This window comes from Saccoglossus kowalevskii, chromosome 12 (assembly GCF_978046115.1).
Source record: "Saccoglossus kowalevskii chromosome 12, keSacKowa6.1, whole genome shotgun sequence".
Lineage (NCBI taxonomy): Eukaryota > Metazoa > Hemichordata > Enteropneusta > Harrimaniidae > Saccoglossus > Saccoglossus kowalevskii.
The window spans coordinates 5,459,967-5,482,847 of NC_140652.1; the positions used below are offsets into that span (position 1 = coordinate 5,459,967).

A 22,881-nucleotide genomic window follows, 5' to 3' on the forward strand; every position below is an offset into this window, starting at 1 on the left:
AAGATCTAAAAAGTTATTATCTCTAATTTTGAGATCTAAACTACCATGAATGTTCCAGGAAGTACATTTAAGGGAGGGCTTATTAGCAACATTCATCATATAAAAAAAAATACATTGAAAGCACACAATACCTGAATTCTAGGTCAGAAAATGTTTTCTAAAATGAGAATTTTTTGGAGTGAGTTCATTGAATCTATTGTTTTTTTTATATAGCTCGCCAGGCTGGTAAGTAGGTCATCAAGTAATGAATATTGTCTACTGTGTTTTCTTCTGTTGAGTGTTGTTTGCTCTTTGTTTCTGTGACCATTGTTTCGCTCCATGTTGTGTTTAGTGTTTTGCTGGCCCAAAGGGTTGGTGTTAAAATCGTAATCTTGTGATTTGCCTTGATCCATTCTTTGCTCTGTAGCATCTGTACGTTTTATGATGGTCTGATATATATTACGTTTGAAGTTGGTGACTAGGAATTTAGTTCCTCTGTCATTTAGGTGCACTTTGTCTTCGTACAAGTACGATTTAATATTGTTTGTTGCGTCAAGTAGATTGTTTTGTATAAAGTGCACATCCGCTGTGTCTTCACATAATGACTGTAAGGATGAGTTGAAACTAGTTGCTGTTGTGTTAAACTGGGCTTTGTCAATTCTGGGTAGAATACTAGAGACGAATATTCTACTCTGTGGATATGTTTTACGGGTGACGTCAATCAGGTTTACAAATTTCTGATGGTAGTTGTCGAGAAGTGCTTCTTTCTTTGACTCTGTAGTTCTGTCCAGGTCATTAGATCCAACATGTATTACTATGTTACGTGGGTTCTTGAAACTTGAGTTTTCCAGATAAGTTGTCGTAGCATACCAGATACAGAGTTTCCTCCACATTTGTAGTAACGGATGGTATACGACCATGGTGACTGTTTATAATTATATCCAATCTTTCAATATATGTATTAACAGTTGTTGTACAGCGTGTAGATTCTTTAGAATGTGTAAACATTTTCTAGAAGACAGTGCACGTGTTATCTTTATTCAAGTATGTACACATGTCAATTTCAACCTGTACGATAACAATATTTACAATCATGTGGAGGTGTGTATTGTATAGTTTGCTCATTTACAATTTAATTGCAGCTATCACATGACAATGTGAATATGTGTTACTGTTGATTCCGCAGTAGACATAGAAATTGTATCTATCAAACATTTTTTTTCTGTAGCTGCAAGTGACTGTGAGAGTGTGTGTGTATGCCGTGAGGACTGCAGCAAAGAGGGCCATACAGAAAGACCATGGTGCAAAAGAACTTGTCCAGGAAATCTGGTGTGCTGTACAAATGGTAAGTAAAAGGAGTAACTATTTGGAATGTGGTGTCGTTTAGTGTCACGCCTTTACATTACAGGGATATTTAGATGGAGAGAACATAAAGTTACAAAGATAGATATGAATACTATCTGAGAAACATTTTATTTTCGTCAATTAGCATTCTTCATATCCTATGTTGTTTGGTTCTGTCAATAATTTTGTTGATAAATGTGCTCGGACCTTGATTTTGATTTTTTGGGGTTATGAAAATCAACTGTGTCAATTAAATATGCACATGTATTTATCATATTTATGACTTGTTTATGATATAACATTGTAAATATGCATAAACATGATTTGCATAAAGGGTGGTGCTCGTCGCTCATACGGTAGCAACACAATGCGTGTAAAATACATTATTTGTTAATATGAAATTCGAATACGCGCTGCGCAACGACCGCCGCCCTTTAATCAATTATTATTGTCAACATTGCCCTCGGGTCTAATATTGTCACTGACAGGAAACCTCGGTTTACAAATCATAACTTTCATCAACAAAAACCACACTCAATCAATAGATTACATTACGATCTCAATTAAAATACGAGGGGCAAACACCACCAACAGATTTCACTTATGTAATGAAGCAAATGTTTGTTGGATGTCACTAATTAAACATTGTTGTTTAACCAAATATATTTTGCTTACACGTAGCCCAGATGTTCACAATTCGTAAATCATATTTTTTGTGAGTGGGAGTGTGTACACCAGCGTAAATATCAAACCCGGTGATTTCCAAATACTAAAATGTCTAAACACTAAATCAACTTGAACAGTTTGGAGTTGGTTAGCGAGGTTGATTTGAAAATGTACATTGTTAATTGCAAAATTACTAACACATTAAACTACTACATTAAATGGCGGTGGTCGTCGCGCCACACATGCGCGAGATATGGATCTCATATGAGACATGATATGGCCACTTTGACTGTTGCGCAGACCAATGAGTACAAACTGAGACGTTGCTGAGCTTTAACTATATAATTTCTTGGGCGATTGGAAGATATCAAGGAGTCACCGGCGATAATTAGTGTACATTGCGCCTTGGTTAAAACACGTACTCGTGATTTCCATTAGAAAATCGCATTGGATTGTGGGGGGGGGGATCAATGTTATTACATAAAAATGTCGCACAAAAGAAGCTGCGAAGGAGACCAGGTGTGCTGCACACCAGCATGTAAGTAGTTGTGATATTATGCACTTTGTATGTATACAGATTTAAACTATTATATAACCCTGATGGACAGGTTGAACTTCTTGGCACTGATTGCCTGGGAACTTTGGTATCAACAATGTATGCTGACGTATATGGAGTATTGTGTCATCTCATCAAACTTATGTGCATGTTATGTACATTTCCCAAACAATGTTGCGGGATCTTCAGAATTACAAATGATATGTATATATATTTAATACTACTGTAATATACTCCATTTTTAAACATCGCGCCCTCTATCGACGAAAAGGGCGCGTGATGTCAAAATGGCGTACTAAACCATTTATTTTCACTGACATTAAAATTCACTATTTTGATGTTTTGAGCAATTTCACTGGGTTCCTAAGTTCACAAACATGGCTGGGAAACACCGAGTTATTTTATTATTCGACAATTCTGCGAATTTTACTTATCAACGAAAATATCGAAATTAAAAAGCAGCGAATAATTAATGCATTTACAGCATTTGGATAATGTCTTTTAAATCGACCACTCTGTTTGTTTGCTTGAGTAACCATTCCGTATCTGGAAAATAATTAAATCTCATATTAACATAAAGATAGACGACTACATATAATAAATATCAACACATTTAACGGCATTCGTGTCACCTATTTAGACGCTTCGTTACTAGAGATGTACATGTTATCGCTTTAATTCATTTATAGTACTAGTTGATATTCATTTTTGCTGGTCAAGTGTTTATTTCTGATATTACTTTGTGTGATTTGAGCTCAACTTATTACCTTTTTTGAAGTATGTTACAAAACTGAGTCGATACAATGAATCACGAGGACACAAGAATGTCTTATTTTTTTAGACTCATTATTAAAAATTGACTTGATTGGTCTGTTTGAAGAAAATCAGAAAAATATACATCTCATTCTGAATATCATGTGAAGTACACAACAAATACATAAACCTGAGCCAATACAATTAATCACAATCTCATTTTTTAGACCCAATGTTAAAAAAATGACTTGATTCTAAATATATAATATAAACAATTGTGTATTTAAATATAATTGGTGAAATATGTACGGTGATACATTGCAATACAACTAATTCGTTTTATTTCCATTCCCAGAAACCACGTCAACACCATTATTATTATTAATTCTGAGTTTAGGCATTTCTTTCTTTCTTCCATTTCTTTGTATTAGCACGAAACTGTCGCGATATTTGTGGTGGACAATGCCAGGACAGTTGCACAGGGGAACAGACGATAGATCCATGGTGCAAAACAAGCTGTGAGGGAGACCAAGTGTGCTGTGTAGATTCATGTAAGCAATATATATATATATATATATTATGATATGATGAACATTTTTTATACACAGACGTAAGATCAAAAGCGTAGTATTGAGAACACTGTAATCTTATGAATAACTTTCAGTCGGCGCAGACATGACACCCATCCCGTTCGTGTGAGAAACTGTCAAACATTTCTCATTCTTACACAGATTTAAAAACTATATTTTAGTGACTATTGAAGTCTAACTGATGACCGTGAAGATATGAAAATATCTCAAAAATATGTAATACACATGACTGTATACATGGCTGTGCATTTAGATATAAGTAACTGATGAGATATGTACAGAGATAAATTTCAATACAACTTATTTGCTTTTTTTATCCACAGAAATCACGTCAACACCATTGGACAAGCCTGGGAAAAATCAACCACAACTTGTAATATGTCTTAGGTTGCAAATAGTGCAGCTCTAGAAATAAAATAGATAAAACACACGTTTGTGTATGTGTTCATAATTGTGTGTGTGTGCGTGTGTGTTGTAATTTATTATAAATTTTCACTCTTTTTGTTTTTATGAGTGTATACATTTTGTTGCCAAATTGGGCAGTATTCATATGTGCATATGTTGTGTCTATTTGTGTTTATACCAAGATTGATGTATACTGGTCATGAAATAACCACCTTCAATTACTTTAGTATTGGTCCGACTACAAAGCAAAAATATATAAAATACCACGCAAGTAAACATCACGACTCAAACCCATAAATACAGTGATGCATGTGAGAAGCACACATACAATGTAAATGGAAGTAAGTTCGTTATAAATTCTAGAATTATGAGTCCTAAGTTTATAATGTGTTCTGTAAAGATGGTGAATAAGTGATCAAATATGTCTGTGGTCTGAAAATTGTTTTTAAAAAGGCTGTGATCTCTGACTCTAAATAAAAAAGAAAGTGCGGGCGTTGTAACGTAGTCAAAGGGAAACTAATGTACAACACACTCCCTACCAAAAACATATGAGTCTACTATAACTTAATCATGAGCCTTTGCGTTTTTAGCGTGTGTTGTTATCGCCGCTTGGGACTCAATTCCCGCGCGTGCGCAGGTGACGACCCTCCCGCTTTAAGTATTAATCGGCAATGTCCATCTCGACGTCCATTTTCGTATATACATCACATGTTGGTGTCCATATCGACGTCCATTTTCGTATATACATCACATGTTGGTGTCCATATCGACGTCCATTTTCGTATATACATCACATGTTGATGACTTTTCTGTATACCCTGATATATCCTCATCCTATGAGCGAGAAATCAGTTGTTGTTAGCTTGTTGTACTTTATTTCGAAACAGAAGAATTTATCCTTCCATGACATTGTTATAGTTTTTGTTCCACTTGCACCTGGGCTTGAGTGAATAATCCATGTCTTAAGACACGAATTGTTTCTTCATTGTTAGAAGCATATCGAAGTTGCAGGCACACCATTCCCTGTGCACTGACGTAAGCCAGCAATGCTGTCTCTAAACCATGCGTGATTTGCTAAGTTAGGCGTGCATGATTTGCAGGATTTGCCTATATATATATATATATATATATATATATATATATATATATATGAGATAGAAAAATCGTCACAGTTAGGCAAATCCTGCAAATCATATATATATATATAAAGCACTTTGAATTCCTCCTGAGCACTAGTGAAATGTTAGACTTGACAGCATCTTGTTTGCAGCATGTATAGATTACATCCAGAGTCGTTGTAGAGCACTTACATTCAATATGTCGATGATTTCAATGTGGGAGTGGTCCAGAGTCCAGAGCGCTACATTGGAAAACTAGCTTCTGACCCCATGTCAGGGCGAATGCTAACCGAAGCTATGCACTACTCAACATGAATAATGTATTACATGACATGGTAACTGGATCACATAATATGTTAAATGAACTAAAGAACATGGTATAAGCATTACATAATACATGTATGATAAATGCACATGACTTGGTAAATGCACCATAATATGATGTGCACAACATGATATGTTTAATGCACCACGTATTATAATACATTCACTACAAGACATAATGAATGAACCACATAACATGGCGAATATACCGCAAAATATGATAAATGCACAACGTGACATGATTACCGCGCAACATGAAATACTGTAGGTTTTAAGATAGACGTGTCTTTCTGATACATACCATAATCTTTTGAGAGCAGAGAGTCAAGTTGTTCTTGTGCTACATGATGCACGTGGAGTTGGTGAAATTACTTTAGAATTTGACCGATTTTGTTGTCATATCGAGTCACATAGTTGAAAGATCTTAATAAAGACTCATTAACGCTCATTATACTGGCGGACTGTAATGCTGGGAACGGCGTGCACATTTTAGCGGGGAAGTTGTTTGGGAATTCGACTGTCATAATGAAAGCTCGAAGAAGTAAAGAAAGAAATCGTAAACGCTCCTTATACTAGCGGACTGGCGTAAATCATGTACAGGTCATAGGTCAACTACCGAATCATTCAACCAATTAAATGCTCCAAATGAAAATAACTTCATGCGACTGGAATAGGAGAGTCGACAGGTGATATATCATGTGTGACGTACCTTGGCAACGCTATATGTTTCGAACTTGAAGCGGGTGGGTCGTCACCTGCGCACGAGCGGGAATTGAGTTCCAAGCGATGATAGCAACACACGCTAAAAACGCAAAGGCTCATGGGTTAACGCTTGTTTGTAAACAATGACACGTTATGGCCATCTGACGCATGCGCAGGTGACGACTCCCCCGCTTTAATTTGATTCCTCGCCTACCATCCACTCTGGTTATATATATTTTCTCGGACCCTCTTCTACATTATTACCTGATATTTTCATAGTAACTCTACTATTTGAGGAGTTTTAGCAGATCAAACTTCTTCTCCAAACTGACAATAAGCACTTGACAATTCCGAGTCGTTTTGCAAAATATATAAGAGACGAAACCAACCTCTGTGTGACAAATGTGAAAAAAGAATTTGATCACATTTCATTGGTGAAACTACGGATGCTACCATACACAGTAAAACTAGATTTGTTGAAAGTGAGGAAAAGAATAATAAATTCTTTCCAACTGTCATGAATTTGTTTTTGCGTATCTGTTAACCGACTTAATTAGTTGATTATTAGCTGAATTGCTGTGTTATGTCTGTCATCGTTTAGGCCTATTTGAAGTTTTGGACGGAACTTGGCTCAGTGATTTGGAACTAATTACCAGATAAACGTCGTGATTCTGACAGTTGGTATCCATAGTTATTAATGTAGTGAACGATTAATCAAAAGATGTGAGTCGTATTCAGTGCTTAGTGTGATTGGCTTTATGATTGAAGGTTACGCCCTAGAGTCTTTTTACTGCTTTGTAATTGGTTAGAGTTTTGAAAATGAATAAAGAGAGTTTGAGTTGGTCTTGAGGAGCACAGCACGATAGAGGCAGTCCTGGGCAGTCGAGGGTGCAGTCCTGGAGAGCCTTGGGGCGAGTGTTGACGCAGTCTAAGAGAGGTTTGGGCCAGCCTTGCATTAGTCTTGGGGATTTTTCCCCAGGGCGCCGTGTCTTATAGAGTGCTCGATTGACCGACTAAGACGAGAGCTGAAACGTATTCCGTTGTGCGTGTCTTATTTGACTGTAAAGTATAAGTGACATTCCCGATCCCGTACCTCAAGGGGACGAGATAGAGAGACGAGACGAGTTTCCCCCCTGACAAGTGTGGAGAACCCAGAGAGAAGAATTTCCCCCTGATACAACACTCGTGAAAATTTAACAAGAGGAAAAAACATTAAATATCATATTAATGATCAGTGTGAAACCTTTATTACTGCAACATCTCAATCAATTCGCAATTTTTTACTTTTACTCGCAATTATATACTGGAGACACCACTTTCTCGATAATGATGTACTCGAAATGAACACAAGTTTACCCGAACTTCGGAATGCTCTTTTTCATATATTCAATGTTAACACGTCGGGTTGCAATGGTCTAACACCGCACTGGTATATTCTTCGGGACAATATTGATATCTATCTATTATAGTATTATAGTCCATGGAAAACTTCCTTCAATGTTTTCGAATAACACTATTAAATAAAGCTTACACAAGTATTTCAAAATTGTTAGCAATCCGGCTACGAAAGTTAACGGACACGATAATATATGAAGATCATTTCAAAATATCTGACATTTTAGTAAATTGTAAGTCAAATTTCCAACCGATCTCTAATTAACTACGAAGTAATTTCCTTATTGTTTACATGTATTCAACAGCCAAGAACCGAATTGTATAGCCTATTGGAACCTAGGTCACGAAGTCATAACTTTTCCGGGAGACATGTCAATATATATATGTAAACGATAATAATTTTACAATTACCCATCATACAATATTCTGTGATAATATATTGCATCGACCTGGAATCTTGGACCACAATTACTGCCATTTCGTGTGCAACAATTTTGCCATTATTACAGTTTGGTGCACAGATTGTCAATATATTTTCCTGATGACAATTTTGACCATCTGAGTGATACTTCTTGAATGTTTAGGTATACGAATCTATGATTATGAAACTGCCTTAGTCAGTTATTTATTGTCGCCTGCACGTTATGTCATTTGTGGCCCTGTCTTTTAATAAAAATAAAAGTTATAACTATATTGAGCGTATTTAGTACCTGCATGGAATATCAATTGAACAAGCCAGTGAGCACAATTTGTGTTATTGTTGAATTTTGTCACACACAAGCAAATACATGGCATGTCAATTTAAGATGTTTTTCTCGCAGCGACGATACTGTCGACGATAGTATTTTGTGGAAAGCCGTGAAAATATTCTCAAATGTTTACGAGATATGTTATTTTATTATTGTACAATATGTCTGACTCAGTAAAATTAAATTTTGAGGTCGGTAAAAGTAGATCGTAACCTGATGAAAGCAAAGGTGCCTGGAAACTTGACCGATATTGTAGTGGTATCGAATCACGTAGCCGAAAGCTCGAAAAGGTGAAAAAGACTTGTAAATAATACAAGGAGACTATCATACCAGTTGGCCGTAATCTGCTGAGAACAGCGTGCTAAGTGACGGGAGGCTCGCAAAGTTACCGTGATACTTGACCGATTGCTGTTTGTGTATTGAACAAACATAATATGTTGAGAACAGCGTGAAAGCGTTGTGAAAAGTGGTGAAGTTGACGAAGTGGCTTGGAAGTTCGACTGCTGTTGTTGTCATAATTAATCTTGTAATTGAACACTCAAATACATGATGAAAAGACCCGTAACGACATGTACAGGTCATAGGTCAACTTCAGAATCGTTCATTGGCCACAATTCGAATAAATTCAGCTGACAGCCATTGAAAAGTTAACAAGTGATTGACTCATGTTACGTTGCATTGACCATTGTTCGGGATTTTCTAGCATTAACTAGGTACAATAATGATAAATTATCTGCGTTTCGTAGATTAGCAGATAATTGCTATCTATTCGTATGTAAAATATTCAGGTGCCATTGCACCGCTCCGATTGGTTAGTGGCTAAGTAGCCAGGTGCTCATGAGTATATAGTAAGAAAAGTATTCTATTCTATCCAATCTCGGTTGCAAACAACTCACGATGTATTTTTTTATTTTATAAATGTATAGTTTTCTTAATATGGATGACACCTGACGTCCACCCCTAGGTACATCTGACATTGCGTCGGTACAGGTTTCCAGATGTTTTTCTCCCTTCCTGTGCGGTCGATATATTAGCGATGGGGCTTTGGCATCAATTTCGTGTATATTTACATATGTAAGGGGGGGGATAAATAAACATTGTAATAAACGCTTGTGGCTCCTGGGTGCTGCAACCACCGCATACCACATTCCATGCTTGTTTTGTAATTTGTGTAAATAATTGGAGTTGAGTATAGCTGTTGGACTTATCACCCAGGACTGTACATCTCAAGTCTATGCTAGGTATACTAAAATACTTCTTATCCACTAAGATATCCGCAAGGTTTGGCCAGTTCTTTCTGCACCATCTCACGTGTATTCTCAAAATGCTGCCTCGAATCTACCACATTTCTGAGCTGCAACAATACAACAATAGGAATGTCGAAACACCTAAACTAAGTACGGGGGTTCTCCGGCATGCAAATAAGAAGAGTTCCAGTCCTTCAGTAGTTCGTTACCAAGCCACCCCAAGACTGTAGTGAGTCATTTTTAAAACCTATTCTTAAATCGGCTCAGGCCTATTCCGAGATCCAGTACTCTACTACAAACTGACTCATAACGTGTGTACATCTAAAATCAAGCTGAAATCCAATTTTCCCCTCAGTAAACAACGTTTCAGAGGTTGTAGATTTCAAGATCGTCCGCCATGTAACATCGTGGCGCCGCCTCTTGTGTACATTGTCCATAACAGTACAGATGTATTCAAAGTACATTTCAGTATTGTATATATGCTAGTAGCAATGTCGTATCGAAACAATTATGCATCTCGAACTTTTTAAAATAAATGAATTTGTGTCAGATGAGACGTACAATCTGCTGCCAGTTGTTCAATAACCATTAAAATCGTTCTCTATCATATCTCTTATTTATCTTGATACACATTTAAATTACTTCAATTGCAAGTATGTATTTTAGGGGAAAGTGACACAGGTACGTGCATATAGACAACATATACCTTGAAACATCGTGGAAATTTTTACAATTGAGAAGCGAGGGCAACATATTTTTGATACCTCGTATTCATTCATTGATGACGCACTCAACAGAAGTATATACAGACATAAAAACGAAAGAAAATGTCAATTTATAATAGAAACCATTGCGGGGGCAATTTTACGTTATATGAATCTATACTTTTCAGTCCCAACACACATACAATTATGAACACATACACAAACGTATGTTTTTATCTAGTTTATTTCTAGAGCTGCATTCAATGCTACCTAAGACATATAACAAGCTGTGGTTGATATTCCCCAGGCTTGTCCAATGGTGTTGACGTGATTTCTGTGAATAAAAAAACCCAAATTAGTTGTATTGAAATATATCTCTCTACATATCTCATCAGTTATATCTAAATGCACAGCCATGTATACAGTCATGTATATTACTTATTTTTGTGATTTTTTCATATCTGCAAGGTGATCAGTTAGACTTCATTAGTCACTAACATATAGTTTTTAAATCTGTGTAAGGATGAGAAATGTTTGACAGATTCTCACACCAATGTGATGGGTGCATGTCTGCGCCGACTGAAAGTTATTCATAAGACAAAGATTACCATGTTCTCAATACTACGCTTTTGATCTTGCGTCCGTGTATAAACAAGGTTCATAATATTATATGTATATTGCTTACATGAATCTACACAGCACACTTGGTTTCCCTCACAGCTTCTTTTGCACCATGGTTTTACAGTCTGTTCCCCTGTGCAACTGTCCTGGCATTGTCCACCACAAATATCGCGACAGTTTCGTGCTAATGCAAAAACAAATGAAAGAAAGAAAGGTATGCGTAATTCGGAATTGACAATAAAGAATTCATTCAAAAGAAATAGTATGTATGTTACTTACACCATAATTTTGTTTTATCATAGAATGAACGTTTACACTTGCGTATAACCATGAAAAAATCATTTCCTGAAACATTTCATCTTATACAGTAAGCTTAACCTATAGTATTGAAGAATGTGTTTTTATTTCATTATATATATATATATTTATTAGTTTTGGAATTCACAATTACTAGCTTTACGCAGCAGGACATAATTCATATACAATACAATGGGTATGTTCAACTTAAAATCGCCTTGCCAAGCAACTAAGATTATATAAGTTGATTCGAATTTTGTTGTTGAAAGTTTCAGATCAGAATTATGTCAGATTTAATTATTACGGAGGCCAGAAAATGTCTAAGTATTTGAAAAATATAAGCCTGTTTTATATATATATATATGTATGTATGTACTTTATCTTAGTGATTTGAGTTTGATGTTTCCCTTAAATATATAGTCTTTTCGTGAGATTAATGAGAATGTTTGTAGATATGCATATATAATTAGCAATGTTGATTTCAGGAACCAAAACAATCAATACAACACACTGCATCGAAATTATTGACAAAGTCATGGACACAATAAGAAATGCATGACGATTAGAGATATTAGAGATGAAATATAAGAATATATGTTTATCAGCTGATATTTTTTCTAAATAAATGTTACGTTCCCTAACAAATTGTTAAAATTAAAAAATCGTAAATGTGTAGGCGTGACACAAGCAGCTATTTTTTTAGCGTGAACACTTACCATTTGTGCAGCAGTGTTGCTCTCCTGGACAGCTTCTTTTGCACCATGGTCTTCGTGTCTGGCCTTCTTCGCATGCATCACGGCACACACCGCCACACACATTCACACAGTCACGTGCAGCTGAAGAAGGAAAGCGTAATTTGTGACCCAGACATTGACTTTGACAATACAGTACATTAACAATAATATAAAGAATCGCATGTGCTACTCAGCTGATAAAAAAACAAACTGTATTAGAAAATATGAAGTCAACATCTATACATAGTACTTATGTATTCCTAAAATAACTTTCTTCTGTTTCGTCGGTGGCAGTTATCAGCTGTACATATCAGAACATGTTTAATATACAACTAGTCCACCCTGGTCGTTTCAAATAGAAAATAAGCTTAGATATGGGAATACAATCGGATAATTTGAACATAATTGATATGAGTGAACAACAAATGAATCCATAGCACATGACATATAATCCTACCAGGTCGCTGTGATGTTCACAATTATTTTGCAAGATAATGGGTATTGTGTTTTTGCATTCATTTACAAAATAGAGATACCAAGGTAAGAATCTCGATTTCAGTAACGTTATTTCACATACTATGCTCTGCTATTGAAACTAACTACAGGAGATATATTACAAGAATGCAAATTGGAAATTCACAAAACAACATACAACAATATTAAAAAATGTCAGCGACCTAGAGTGAAATGTACTAGAAGTATATTTATGCACCGTGGTAAACGCTAAACATTTGAAAATAAAAAATATGAATATAAATTACTTACAATGCTCGTCTCCTGTAGCAACCACCTGCAATATATTAAAATATAATTTAATTACATTTAATTACTGGCTAACTTAATTAGATATCATTGCAAAACAATTTTTGATTCAACATTTAATAGTTAGTGGATACTTACAAACATCAGCGCTACGAACATAAACACCAAACTGAAATGCATCTTGAATAAATGTATTCTGTGATGATCGTCGAGCAATGTACACACGTTTTCAGTCGGGTCTAGGTTGAGTAACTGAATTTCAGACGTCGTATTTATATGTTTTATTATCGGGTCAGATCAAAAGATGGTTGCGGTGGAACAAACACTAATAACCATATGCTTATTTCCAAACAATGTTTTATGCAAATTTGCAAGCAGTCTAGTTATATGGTTGTTGTTTCGAGTATATCGGGAAATGTGCCAACATAACAATGTGTTCGCATTTACAAATTATTATTAAGCTGCATATACCATGCACAAGACTACACTATTGGATATTCTGCATTTCTACTGTCTTTGAATGTCCTGTTCTCTATAAAGATAATATTATGCAATATATTTACATTTACCTTTATGTTTACAAATCAAGACAACATTTCAGTGAAGAAAATGAGAACAAAAGTTTAGCAAGGAAAATTTCACACTGTCCAACAACCAATATAGTGAATACACACGTGCTCCGAATGAATACGAATTTGTATGTGGCCAACCATGACGAAATATGGGATATTAATTATCGATTGTTATGTGCCAGTGTTATTGAAACAAGTCAGCCATATTTTTCTGAGGTGATTGCTAACGAACCTCGTATCAAATTATTACATCTGTTTCCCTGCTTAAATTGTCAAATTCTGTTTACATTCTATAAATGGACTGATATTGCACACTTACCCCCACCATATCCACTGTTATTGGGTAATCAGAATTGTTATTGCATATTTCAGAGTATGACATGTGTGAGAGTATACAATTTTTTTTGATATCTGAAGAGTCGCTGGATTGGTGTGGCTTGTTACCTTGTGTATATATCTAGCAGCGTCGCTTATGTGTGGGCTTCGAATACAAACACAACGTTCATCACCATCGATAAGGTTTGATTGACAAACATAATTGACGGTGCTGAACGTCTCTCAATACATACAACGTAAATTGCAATTGATATGACTGTGATGACGCATGCGTTGTTGAAGACGGACAAATTGACCGAAGCATGCGCACTGCGTACACAATATGCTAATAAATAAACGAGGTTATAACGTAGACACATCTCATGAATATTATTTGAAAGTGCATTATTAATAATAAAAACATTTATTATGAAACGCCGGAATCACGTATATTCGGTCTTGGTACCCACTCTTTCTATTTTAGTAATTTGTAGACTGTACACTGTTTCTGGCTTTTGCACTGTAATCTGCATGAGCGTAGGCAAGCCTAAATAGGTTTTGAATGTATACAGCGCCACTGGTGGCTGTTCCCGGCTCCATACGTCTAGTTCCCTAACTGTTACATGTATTGTAATTAGCGCACACAATGCATTTGTACATTCACATCACAAGGTTAATTTATGGTCAACTCTTTTCTACTCACTCCAATTTAGACGAAAGTTTATTAAGACATTTTGAGAGTAAACAAGTTAGTGATTATTAAAACATTATTTTACTCTTGCAGTGTTACATCGAACGTCGTACTTTGGCTTCACCGTCCTCGCATGTTCTGCAGTCATCTGTTTCAATCTCAGTCTGAGTTTCTATGCACAGAGACATGGTGGTCAGTATTACTTTATGGTGCTGCTGTAGACGTTTTGAAAACAAAATCACTGATTTATATACGAGGGAATTTCAACAGTGGTTGAAATTCAGCATGAAAATACAATATTCAGTAACATATGAAAGTATTTTTTCTGACTCTATGTCGATAATAATGTATATTACACAAATCAAGTAGACTAGACAGCAGCAAACATCTGCTATTTATTAATGGCCAGACTACTGACGGTGTGGAGAAGATGACATTAAAGAAAATTGCCGCGTTTTCAATACGTATTTGGGGTTATTAAAAGATTAAATTGGCAATATTCAATGTATAATCCATTAAACAATTTTACACCTTTATACTGAAGATGATTTAATTTTTCTATAAAATTTTATTTATGTATACGTATTTATTTTATGTTCATATAAACTTCAGCTGAGTATAACTGTGTAGTATAGTATATTGGATATGTTGTGGCGTATGTGGTCTGGGGCATCATGGTTTGTTTGTATACCAAATGTCAACCATGCTCAGAGCTACTAAGATATGGGTGTAGTTAACCCAGTTTAATTAAGCTGTTCCACAGAAATGAAACGGTAACATAAGGTATGACCTGCAATATGTTCATTGCTGGTGGTGATTGTGATTTCAACCTCTCAATAATTCTGTTTACTGCCACCGTAGTCATTCTAAAATTAACACTTACCAGCTGTTCAATACAGGGTATACATGTAACATATTCACACTGTCTAGCATATACAATTTATATCATAAATTACTACCCTAGCTAAAAGTGTTTATCTGTGCAAATTTAACAAATTATTCCAAAATTACAATTGGGTTCAAATCATTCCGGAATTCATAGAACAGTATCAATCCCCAATTGCTGCCAACAAAATAAACTCTTTGACATAGACCCAGTAGGCGATTGTATAATATTTCTTATCCTGTTATTAATTTGACCACTTGCAATTAATGAAAAGAAAAATAATTATTAATGACTGCTAGGATCACTAATAATAATAATTCTCATAAGAATAATGATTCATATATAGCAAACATATTACAAGTGTCTATGCGCTTCACAGAACCATACCAGGAGTGAGCAAGTGGAAATCATGACTGGTAATGTCTTTGTGAAAAATGTTAGTTTCAATAACATATATATTTCAAATACATATTATATATGATCGACAATCAGACAGTGTCCATAACAACCATGATCATCTCGTAAACTAATTGACCAGTATTCGAGTTATTTCAGCATTTTTATTATTCGACATTTGATTATTTGATGTTTTTATTAATTAATTCGCATGTAGGTTATCCCAGTTCTTTCCACTCCATATCTAGACTAACAGTCAACATAGTGGGAATGTAAAATGCGAAGATATAAAAACACATTGCATTTGGCTCGAGTTCTTTTAGTCTGTACATGCCATATGCAACTTATAGAAAATTAATTTATAAACCACATTGCTGTGCTGGCGCATTTCTCTTTGTATTAGCATTAAAAACTCAGGCATCCTATGTTCTTACCACTATCAGGTATTTGCATAATATGAAAATAAACTTATAGTAAATTAGTGTGTTCTACTGCAAGCTCTTTATGCCATGTTCCATAGAAAGCAATTAGTTGAGTTCGAACCGTGTCCAATGTAATATATTCAAAGATAGTAATATTTAATAATGTAGTCTAGTGCATATGCAACTCACAAAATAATTCATAAACTCGAGCACATTATAAGTAGTGACTGGATTGGATTCAGAACACTTACTCATAGACACAAAGATCATTTGAATACCGTTTCATATTAAAAAACACAATACTTATTGAGCACGTTCTTTAAATATCACCATAAACAATATCTTATTCTATCATGGATTGGCCCTGAATACGGTGTGAGTGTGGTGAAGTCATAGGTTAGATGTCTCGTATATCCTTTTTTTTTATTTGGCTACGAACATAGGATTGCAAAGCGTGTCCTTTCATCTTTCCATCACAATAACAGAAGGTCGGCGAAAATCGCTCTGTCGGCAAGCACTAAGCCGAAGGCGTGACCTTACTAGGGGGTCCGGGGCATGCTCCCCCTTAACAATTTTGAAACCTAGACCCATAGAAACGATATTTCCTGCAGTTTGAGGGGCAAATTTGGCCACACAAAGGGTTTCAGCTTGATTTTGGAGGAGCGAAGCCCCCAACATTGTTTTCCCCGTCTGCCTCTCCCCTGTGCCGCCGCCACTGTTACACTAACGCTTTGCCTTGTAATTCATGACCCCTCAACTTTCTGTGTAGTATGCAAAAATGGACTCATAGTTGTGGAAACGGGTTTGTGAGGATCTAAGTAATCCAATCTTTGCTGCTTGCGATGTCATTAAGAATTATAATTACAGTCAAGCTAGAATTGTTTACATACATGGAAATCGACACTTATATTTCGTTAGCATCTAAGATATTCCAGCGCCCTCTACGTTATGTCTAGTCTAGCAGTTAACATCGTGGAAATACAAAAAAATATATATATAACACAAGCAAGCACATATTGCGTCTGGCGTGGATGCTTTCTATACAAGCCTATTGTAACTTATGGCAAATTGATAAATAAAAACAAAGCTGGTCAATCCTTTCCCAGCAATAAACCCGTCATATGGTTATGCCGGCGCATTTCCCTTTGTATTAGCATTAACATTTCAGACATCTTATGTTCTTACAACTATTAAGTATTTGCATAATGTGGATTTTTGGAAATATTCTGATGGGAAATTAGTGTGTCATTGTCCCCACCCCAGAATGCAATTCGAAGAGTTTGAACTGTTTTCAATGTACGGAGTAAAACATTCAACAATGCAGTCTAATGCATGGCATATCCAATTTACAACATAATTTACATATTCGATTACATTACTGTGTTTGTACATTTCCTTATATTACAATTCAACTAGTACCTGTCAATGTGAATAATATAACAAATATACAGTAAATAGTGTTTTTCCACCAAAAATTTCGACCCCAGTCGAGGGCATAAACCTGCGATTTCAAGTACTCGGGTGTAACTGGAAATTCTACTGTAGTTTTCTTTACTTTTAGCTCGTGTTGAGTGACCACGGGTGCTTATTGCGTGGTGTTGTCTGTCTCTCCGGTCGCTCACCTATCCGTCCGTCCATTCTTATGTCTGTTGAAGAATATTCAGAAATGTAGTCTAATTCTTCTTTGTAAACTCAGTTTTTCTGTTGTAACATTACCCAATATACGACAACTCATTGTCTGACAAGTAATGTTCATGCAAATTTTTAAAATACATCATTTAAAATAAACTTCTGATAAATATTGTTTGTTCAATTGCACGACTTCTGAAATTTAGTTAGCCAAACAAGTCCTCACTGAACACGTGTGTATACAGAACACTACTTTCCGTTTACGACATTATGATTTTAATGCAGAAAATACAGTATTTTACAAACTAAAATCATGTTTATTCAAATTATTGTTCATACATGAGTTGTCGAACACACTAAATAGTTTGTAATTTCATTCAGCTTTTTTAGTAATAATAAACACAAATAAAAATGCAATTATATTTTTTTTAAATTTTAATTTATTCTTGAATTACTCTTAATGAATTTCGACATTTTCTTGTTAGTTGTCCCACGCCATTCTTTATTGTGGTGTTACGAATGACAGTCGTCAAAGAACAAAATTACTCAATATGTATTTCAATTTGGTGTTCATGTTGGTAGAGTAAATGTGTAAGTATCAACTAATAAAACGAATTATGTATAGCTTTGCAGTGACACTGTATAACCGTATTTGTTGATATGCTCTCTCTATGATTGGTTGATAATATGAACAGTTAGCCAATAGTAGTATGTGATTAAACGATATTATAATATTATTATACGTTTTGCAGGTGACTGCTGAAGTTGTAATATCTCTTCTACTGTTCCCTGTTTCCCGTAACACAGAAATATAAATATCATAGGTAGCACTGAGTGCAGCTCTAGAACTAAAGTAGATAAAAACACGCGTTTATGTGTATGTTCATAATTGTATGTTTGTTGTAAACACATAGTTGTGCAGATATTCAAATAAACACAATCAAGAGCAGCAATAGTATGAATCGTAGCAAAGCTAATTCTTATATGCATGTTAGGAGCATCGCCAACAAGCGAATATGATTAGTCAAATATCTTATACTTATATACTCCGTATATCTTATACACACATAAATAATCACAACCCTCTTGTTTCTGGGTATATTTTCTATATATTCCTCTACTGGTGTTAGCAACTCCTGCCATATCCACTTTCGAAGTTTTGTATACAAAACCAAAATGTTGCAAGTACAATGTCAGTAAATATGGCAATCCGTATAGTTAATTATAGGTGATATGCACGAGTTTATGATAATGTAGCGTTAATTAATTAATTAAAGTAAACGAGTGTTTAACACTTCAAAGTGGAAATGCCAAGCGTGTGCGATATTGTGAAAATAACAAAAGTTGTACAGGAAACTTCAAATGACCACAAACACAGAACAAACGACTGAAGACAATCCACAAAAACAAAACACAATCACAGTGCAGTAAAGTACAGGAACCATTAGATCAGTATATATGTTCACTTTAATAATCAGGTTTCATGCCAGGCATGTCACTCTCCGAAGGCGACACCAATTTTGGATTATTTGAAAAGGTCAAATTTCATCCATAGACTCTCAATATATATTTATCGTGTTGTTATATTGTTTGTGTTCATCTAGTATATAAACTAGGTACAACATGTTTAACAATGAGCACAATATATCTGTCGACCTAGGGATCCCCAGGAGTTTAAGTACGTCTGATTTCACTTATATTCAGCAACTGGTAGATGTCCTAATCATGTGAGAAACACAATTTTACAAATCCCATGTTAACGCAGTGCTGCTGCATTATCAGTGAAAGCACGAACGATTACCAGATGTTCTGCGTGTCAGATTTCAATATTCTATATTCAAGCATTTTCAACAACACACATTATAAGAGTTGGTGACTATCGCAGTTAATTGTGTTGGCATCGCTGATATTTTAAATTTGACATTTCCATTTCTGTCATCGGTAGTTTCTTGGAGAAATTATCCGTAGGGTATCGTCATCATGCGCAATTGTACGCGTTCTTTGTGTTAATGTGGTTTATTAATAAAGTATTACTTTGCAGTAGAAAACTGCTTTTCGAACAAACATCATCATTCAAATCCAAAATAGAAACGTGAAATATTAATAATGTGATTAATTGTGTGCCATATGCAACTCAAAATATAATATATTATTAATTATAATATTACATTAAGAACTCAGGCACATAGTCGCGTTGGCACATTTCTAGTCGTACATGCATTAAAATTCTTGCTAATTTGCATAATATATAAACTCATGGTAAATAGTGTTTGTTCCACCGCAACCACCTTTTGATCTGACCCGATAATAAACATATAAATACGACGTCTGAAATTCAGTTACTCAACCTAGATCCGACTGATAACGTGTATACATTGCTCGACGATCATCACAGAATACATTTATTCAAGATGCATTTCAGTTTGGTGTTTATGTTAGTAGCGCTGATGTTTGTAAGTATTAAGTACATAAATGGAATCATATATTGCTTTGTAATGCTTTTATTGTTTGTGTTGGTATGTTCTCTATCCAAGTTTCATTCAAATGTACACTGCTAATGGTGGATAGTAATAAGAGTTATCAAATGTTGATATGTGGCCACTAACAAATTTGTAAATATTTGTATTACAGGTGATTGCAGAAGGAGACGAGCATTGTGAGTAATACATATATGTATATATTCAAATTAATTTCTCAAAACGTTTATCCGTTATATCAGTATATAAATATTCTGATGTCACACATACACTTCAGATCACAATAGACATAAATAACAATGCATTTATTTCTTGAAAAATATGATATAGAACATAACATGTAATGGAGTATGTAACTGAAATTCTCATTGATTACATCAGCAAAACAAGTCAATTCAGAATGTGTGATTCCCGCCCTCGGCCAATGAAATATTAGTTGTTCCATAGGACGACAAGCTAATACATTGCATCTCAGTATAATACGAAACAGCATGGCGCGTAAAATTATGCTTCTGAAATCTGGATTGTTATCTCTCGCATCTCTACTTGAATGAATGCAAAAACGCGATACTGCCATGTAAAACAGTTCACATCTCATCTAACCCACAGAGCAAACATGTTCATCTGTTTTCTGATATCAAAGCTTTCAGAATACGAACACACTGTCATTGTTACTTTTACGGTTACTGGTAGAGAGTTCATTTGTTCTCTGATATCCATTTTCGGAATGTGTATACAATTTTGTTGTTACATGTACAGTACGTACCTCACATAATTGAGTATCGTTATGAGTAATAATCTTCAAAAATCAGTGATCTAATATTAATGCGTTTTGAGGCGTTTTACATTAAAAATTACTTAGATACTGTGTACATATCATATTGTCTATTATTCTACCTACTTTCACGCCATAGACAGAATTGAAGGCAATGTCGGTGAATTAGATATGCTTATTGCTGGCATAAATTTTCACATATAAATATTATTTCGAAAAATTCGTTAGAACCCAAGACTTGAATTTTTTCCCGCCATATTTGGGATAGAAGAACATAGTCATTTCCGGAAAGATTGTATTTCTGCCAACTTTTTACAAGTTTTTTTACTTACTATGAACCAATATTAACTATGATCCAATATTAAATATTCGGCACTAGCTGTATAGTTTGCATGTTTTACAGTGAAGGGATAGAATCTGCTATTAAGGGCACAGACGACAACATTAAAAACAATCGTTGCGTTTTAAATATGATTAAGATTAAATGAATTAGCGCCGATGGTGAACAGACATTTTTTTGAAAATTTTATTTTAATGTAATTATCAGTATTATATGTTCGCCATATGTGTTCCTTCTTTTACTTCAGCTGCACGTGACTGTGAGAATGTGTGTGGCGGTGTGTGCCGTGATGAATGTGAAGAAGGCCAGACACGAAGACCATGGTGCAAGAGAAGCTGTCCAGGAGAGCAACACTGCTGCACAAATGGTAAGTGTTCATTCTGAAAATAATAGCTTATTGAATAATTCTGCCATTCAGTGACATGTCGTCATATTGCATATATATAGGTATATTTTCACGTACTGATTGTCTTTAAATTTCAGCTGATAAATATATTTTTTTTATTTATAATGATAATCTTCATTTTGATCACTCTAAATTACATACATTTCGTTTCTTCCCGAATAAGCACGAAACTGTCGCGATATTTGTGGTGGACAATGCCAGGATCATTGCAATACAGACCAGGTAGCGAAACCATGGTGCAAAAGAAGCTGTGAAGGAGCCCAGGTGTGCTGTGCACCAGCATGTAAGCAATAGATATATCATTTGATGCATCTTGCATATACACAGATTTAAAGGGCGGTGGTCGTCGCGTCGCGCATATGCGACATTTCTGTTGATAAACATTGATTGTCACGGGTACGAGTTTTGATCTGGGTGCAACGTACACTTATTACCGCAGATGACTCATTTTCCATTCATCTTCTAATTACCAAGGAAATTACAAAGTTAAAGCTTAGTAACGTTTCATGTTGTACTCATTGTCTACGCAACAGTTAAAGTCTCCATCTTCGTTCCATATCTCGCGCATGCGTGGCACGACGACCACCTTCCTTTAATATATGTACTTTATCAACACGAAAAGTTGATATAATCTCTATTGTCAGAGTCAAAACTTCTTGGCACTGCTCACATAAGCATCTTGATATAACAATTAACTGTTTATTTCGTTAACATAAAAGTAGTGAACATTTTTCACAACGATAATGTTGTGGGTTATTAGGATGATAAGTATACATATATATTCCGACAACTTCGTCCAATATTTGTCAATTCTCTGTTTTGTGTATCGGTTCATCTACATTTTTGTTTTGCCAAATATTTAGGTCTGACAATTTCTACTCTAATACAAATTCAATTTTGATATCGTGTTTGAGCAAAATGAATACTTATAGTCTCACTGTCAATAACCCACCGTTTCACTATGTCGTACTACGAAAATATGCATATGATAATACGAGGTTATTACGAGGATGCCTCAAAGTATGC

At 35.1% G+C, this 22,881-nt stretch overlaps 2 protein-coding genes across 4 annotated transcripts in view; one reads left to right on the forward strand and one right to left on the reverse strand.

Moving 5' to 3' along the window:
* Positions 1 to 22,881, forward strand: part of LOC102802570 (uncharacterized) — a 28,148-nt gene that overhangs the window by 4,525 nt on the left and 742 nt on the right. Inside the window, exons 1-4 of one of the 3 annotated variants that reach the window (XM_006823497.3) lie at positions 20,173 to 20,310; positions 20,489 to 20,513; positions 21,697 to 21,816; positions 22,019 to 22,138. In XM_006823497.3, coding sequence (XP_006823560.1) covers positions 20,269 to 20,310; positions 20,489 to 20,513; positions 21,697 to 21,816; positions 22,019 to 22,138 — 307 coding nt within the window. In that variant the 5' untranslated portion in view covers positions 20,173 to 20,268. Of the gene's footprint in view, positions 1 to 1,207; positions 1,325 to 3,729; positions 3,850 to 4,211; positions 4,319 to 20,172; positions 20,311 to 20,488; positions 20,514 to 21,696; positions 21,817 to 22,018; positions 22,139 to 22,881 lie in introns of those variants that run through there. The other 2 variants (XM_078013989.1, XM_006823495.2) reach the window with 2 other exon arrangements.
* On the reverse strand, positions 10,759 to 13,232 carry LOC102802451 (uncharacterized). The gene is made up of 5 exons (XM_006823496.3): positions 13,085 to 13,232; positions 12,950 to 12,974; positions 12,167 to 12,286; positions 11,218 to 11,337; positions 10,759 to 10,866 (listed from the first exon to the last, which is right to left on the reverse strand). Coding segments are annotated over exons 1-5 (309 nt in total). The 5' UTR covers positions 13,127 to 13,232; the 3' UTR covers positions 10,759 to 10,864.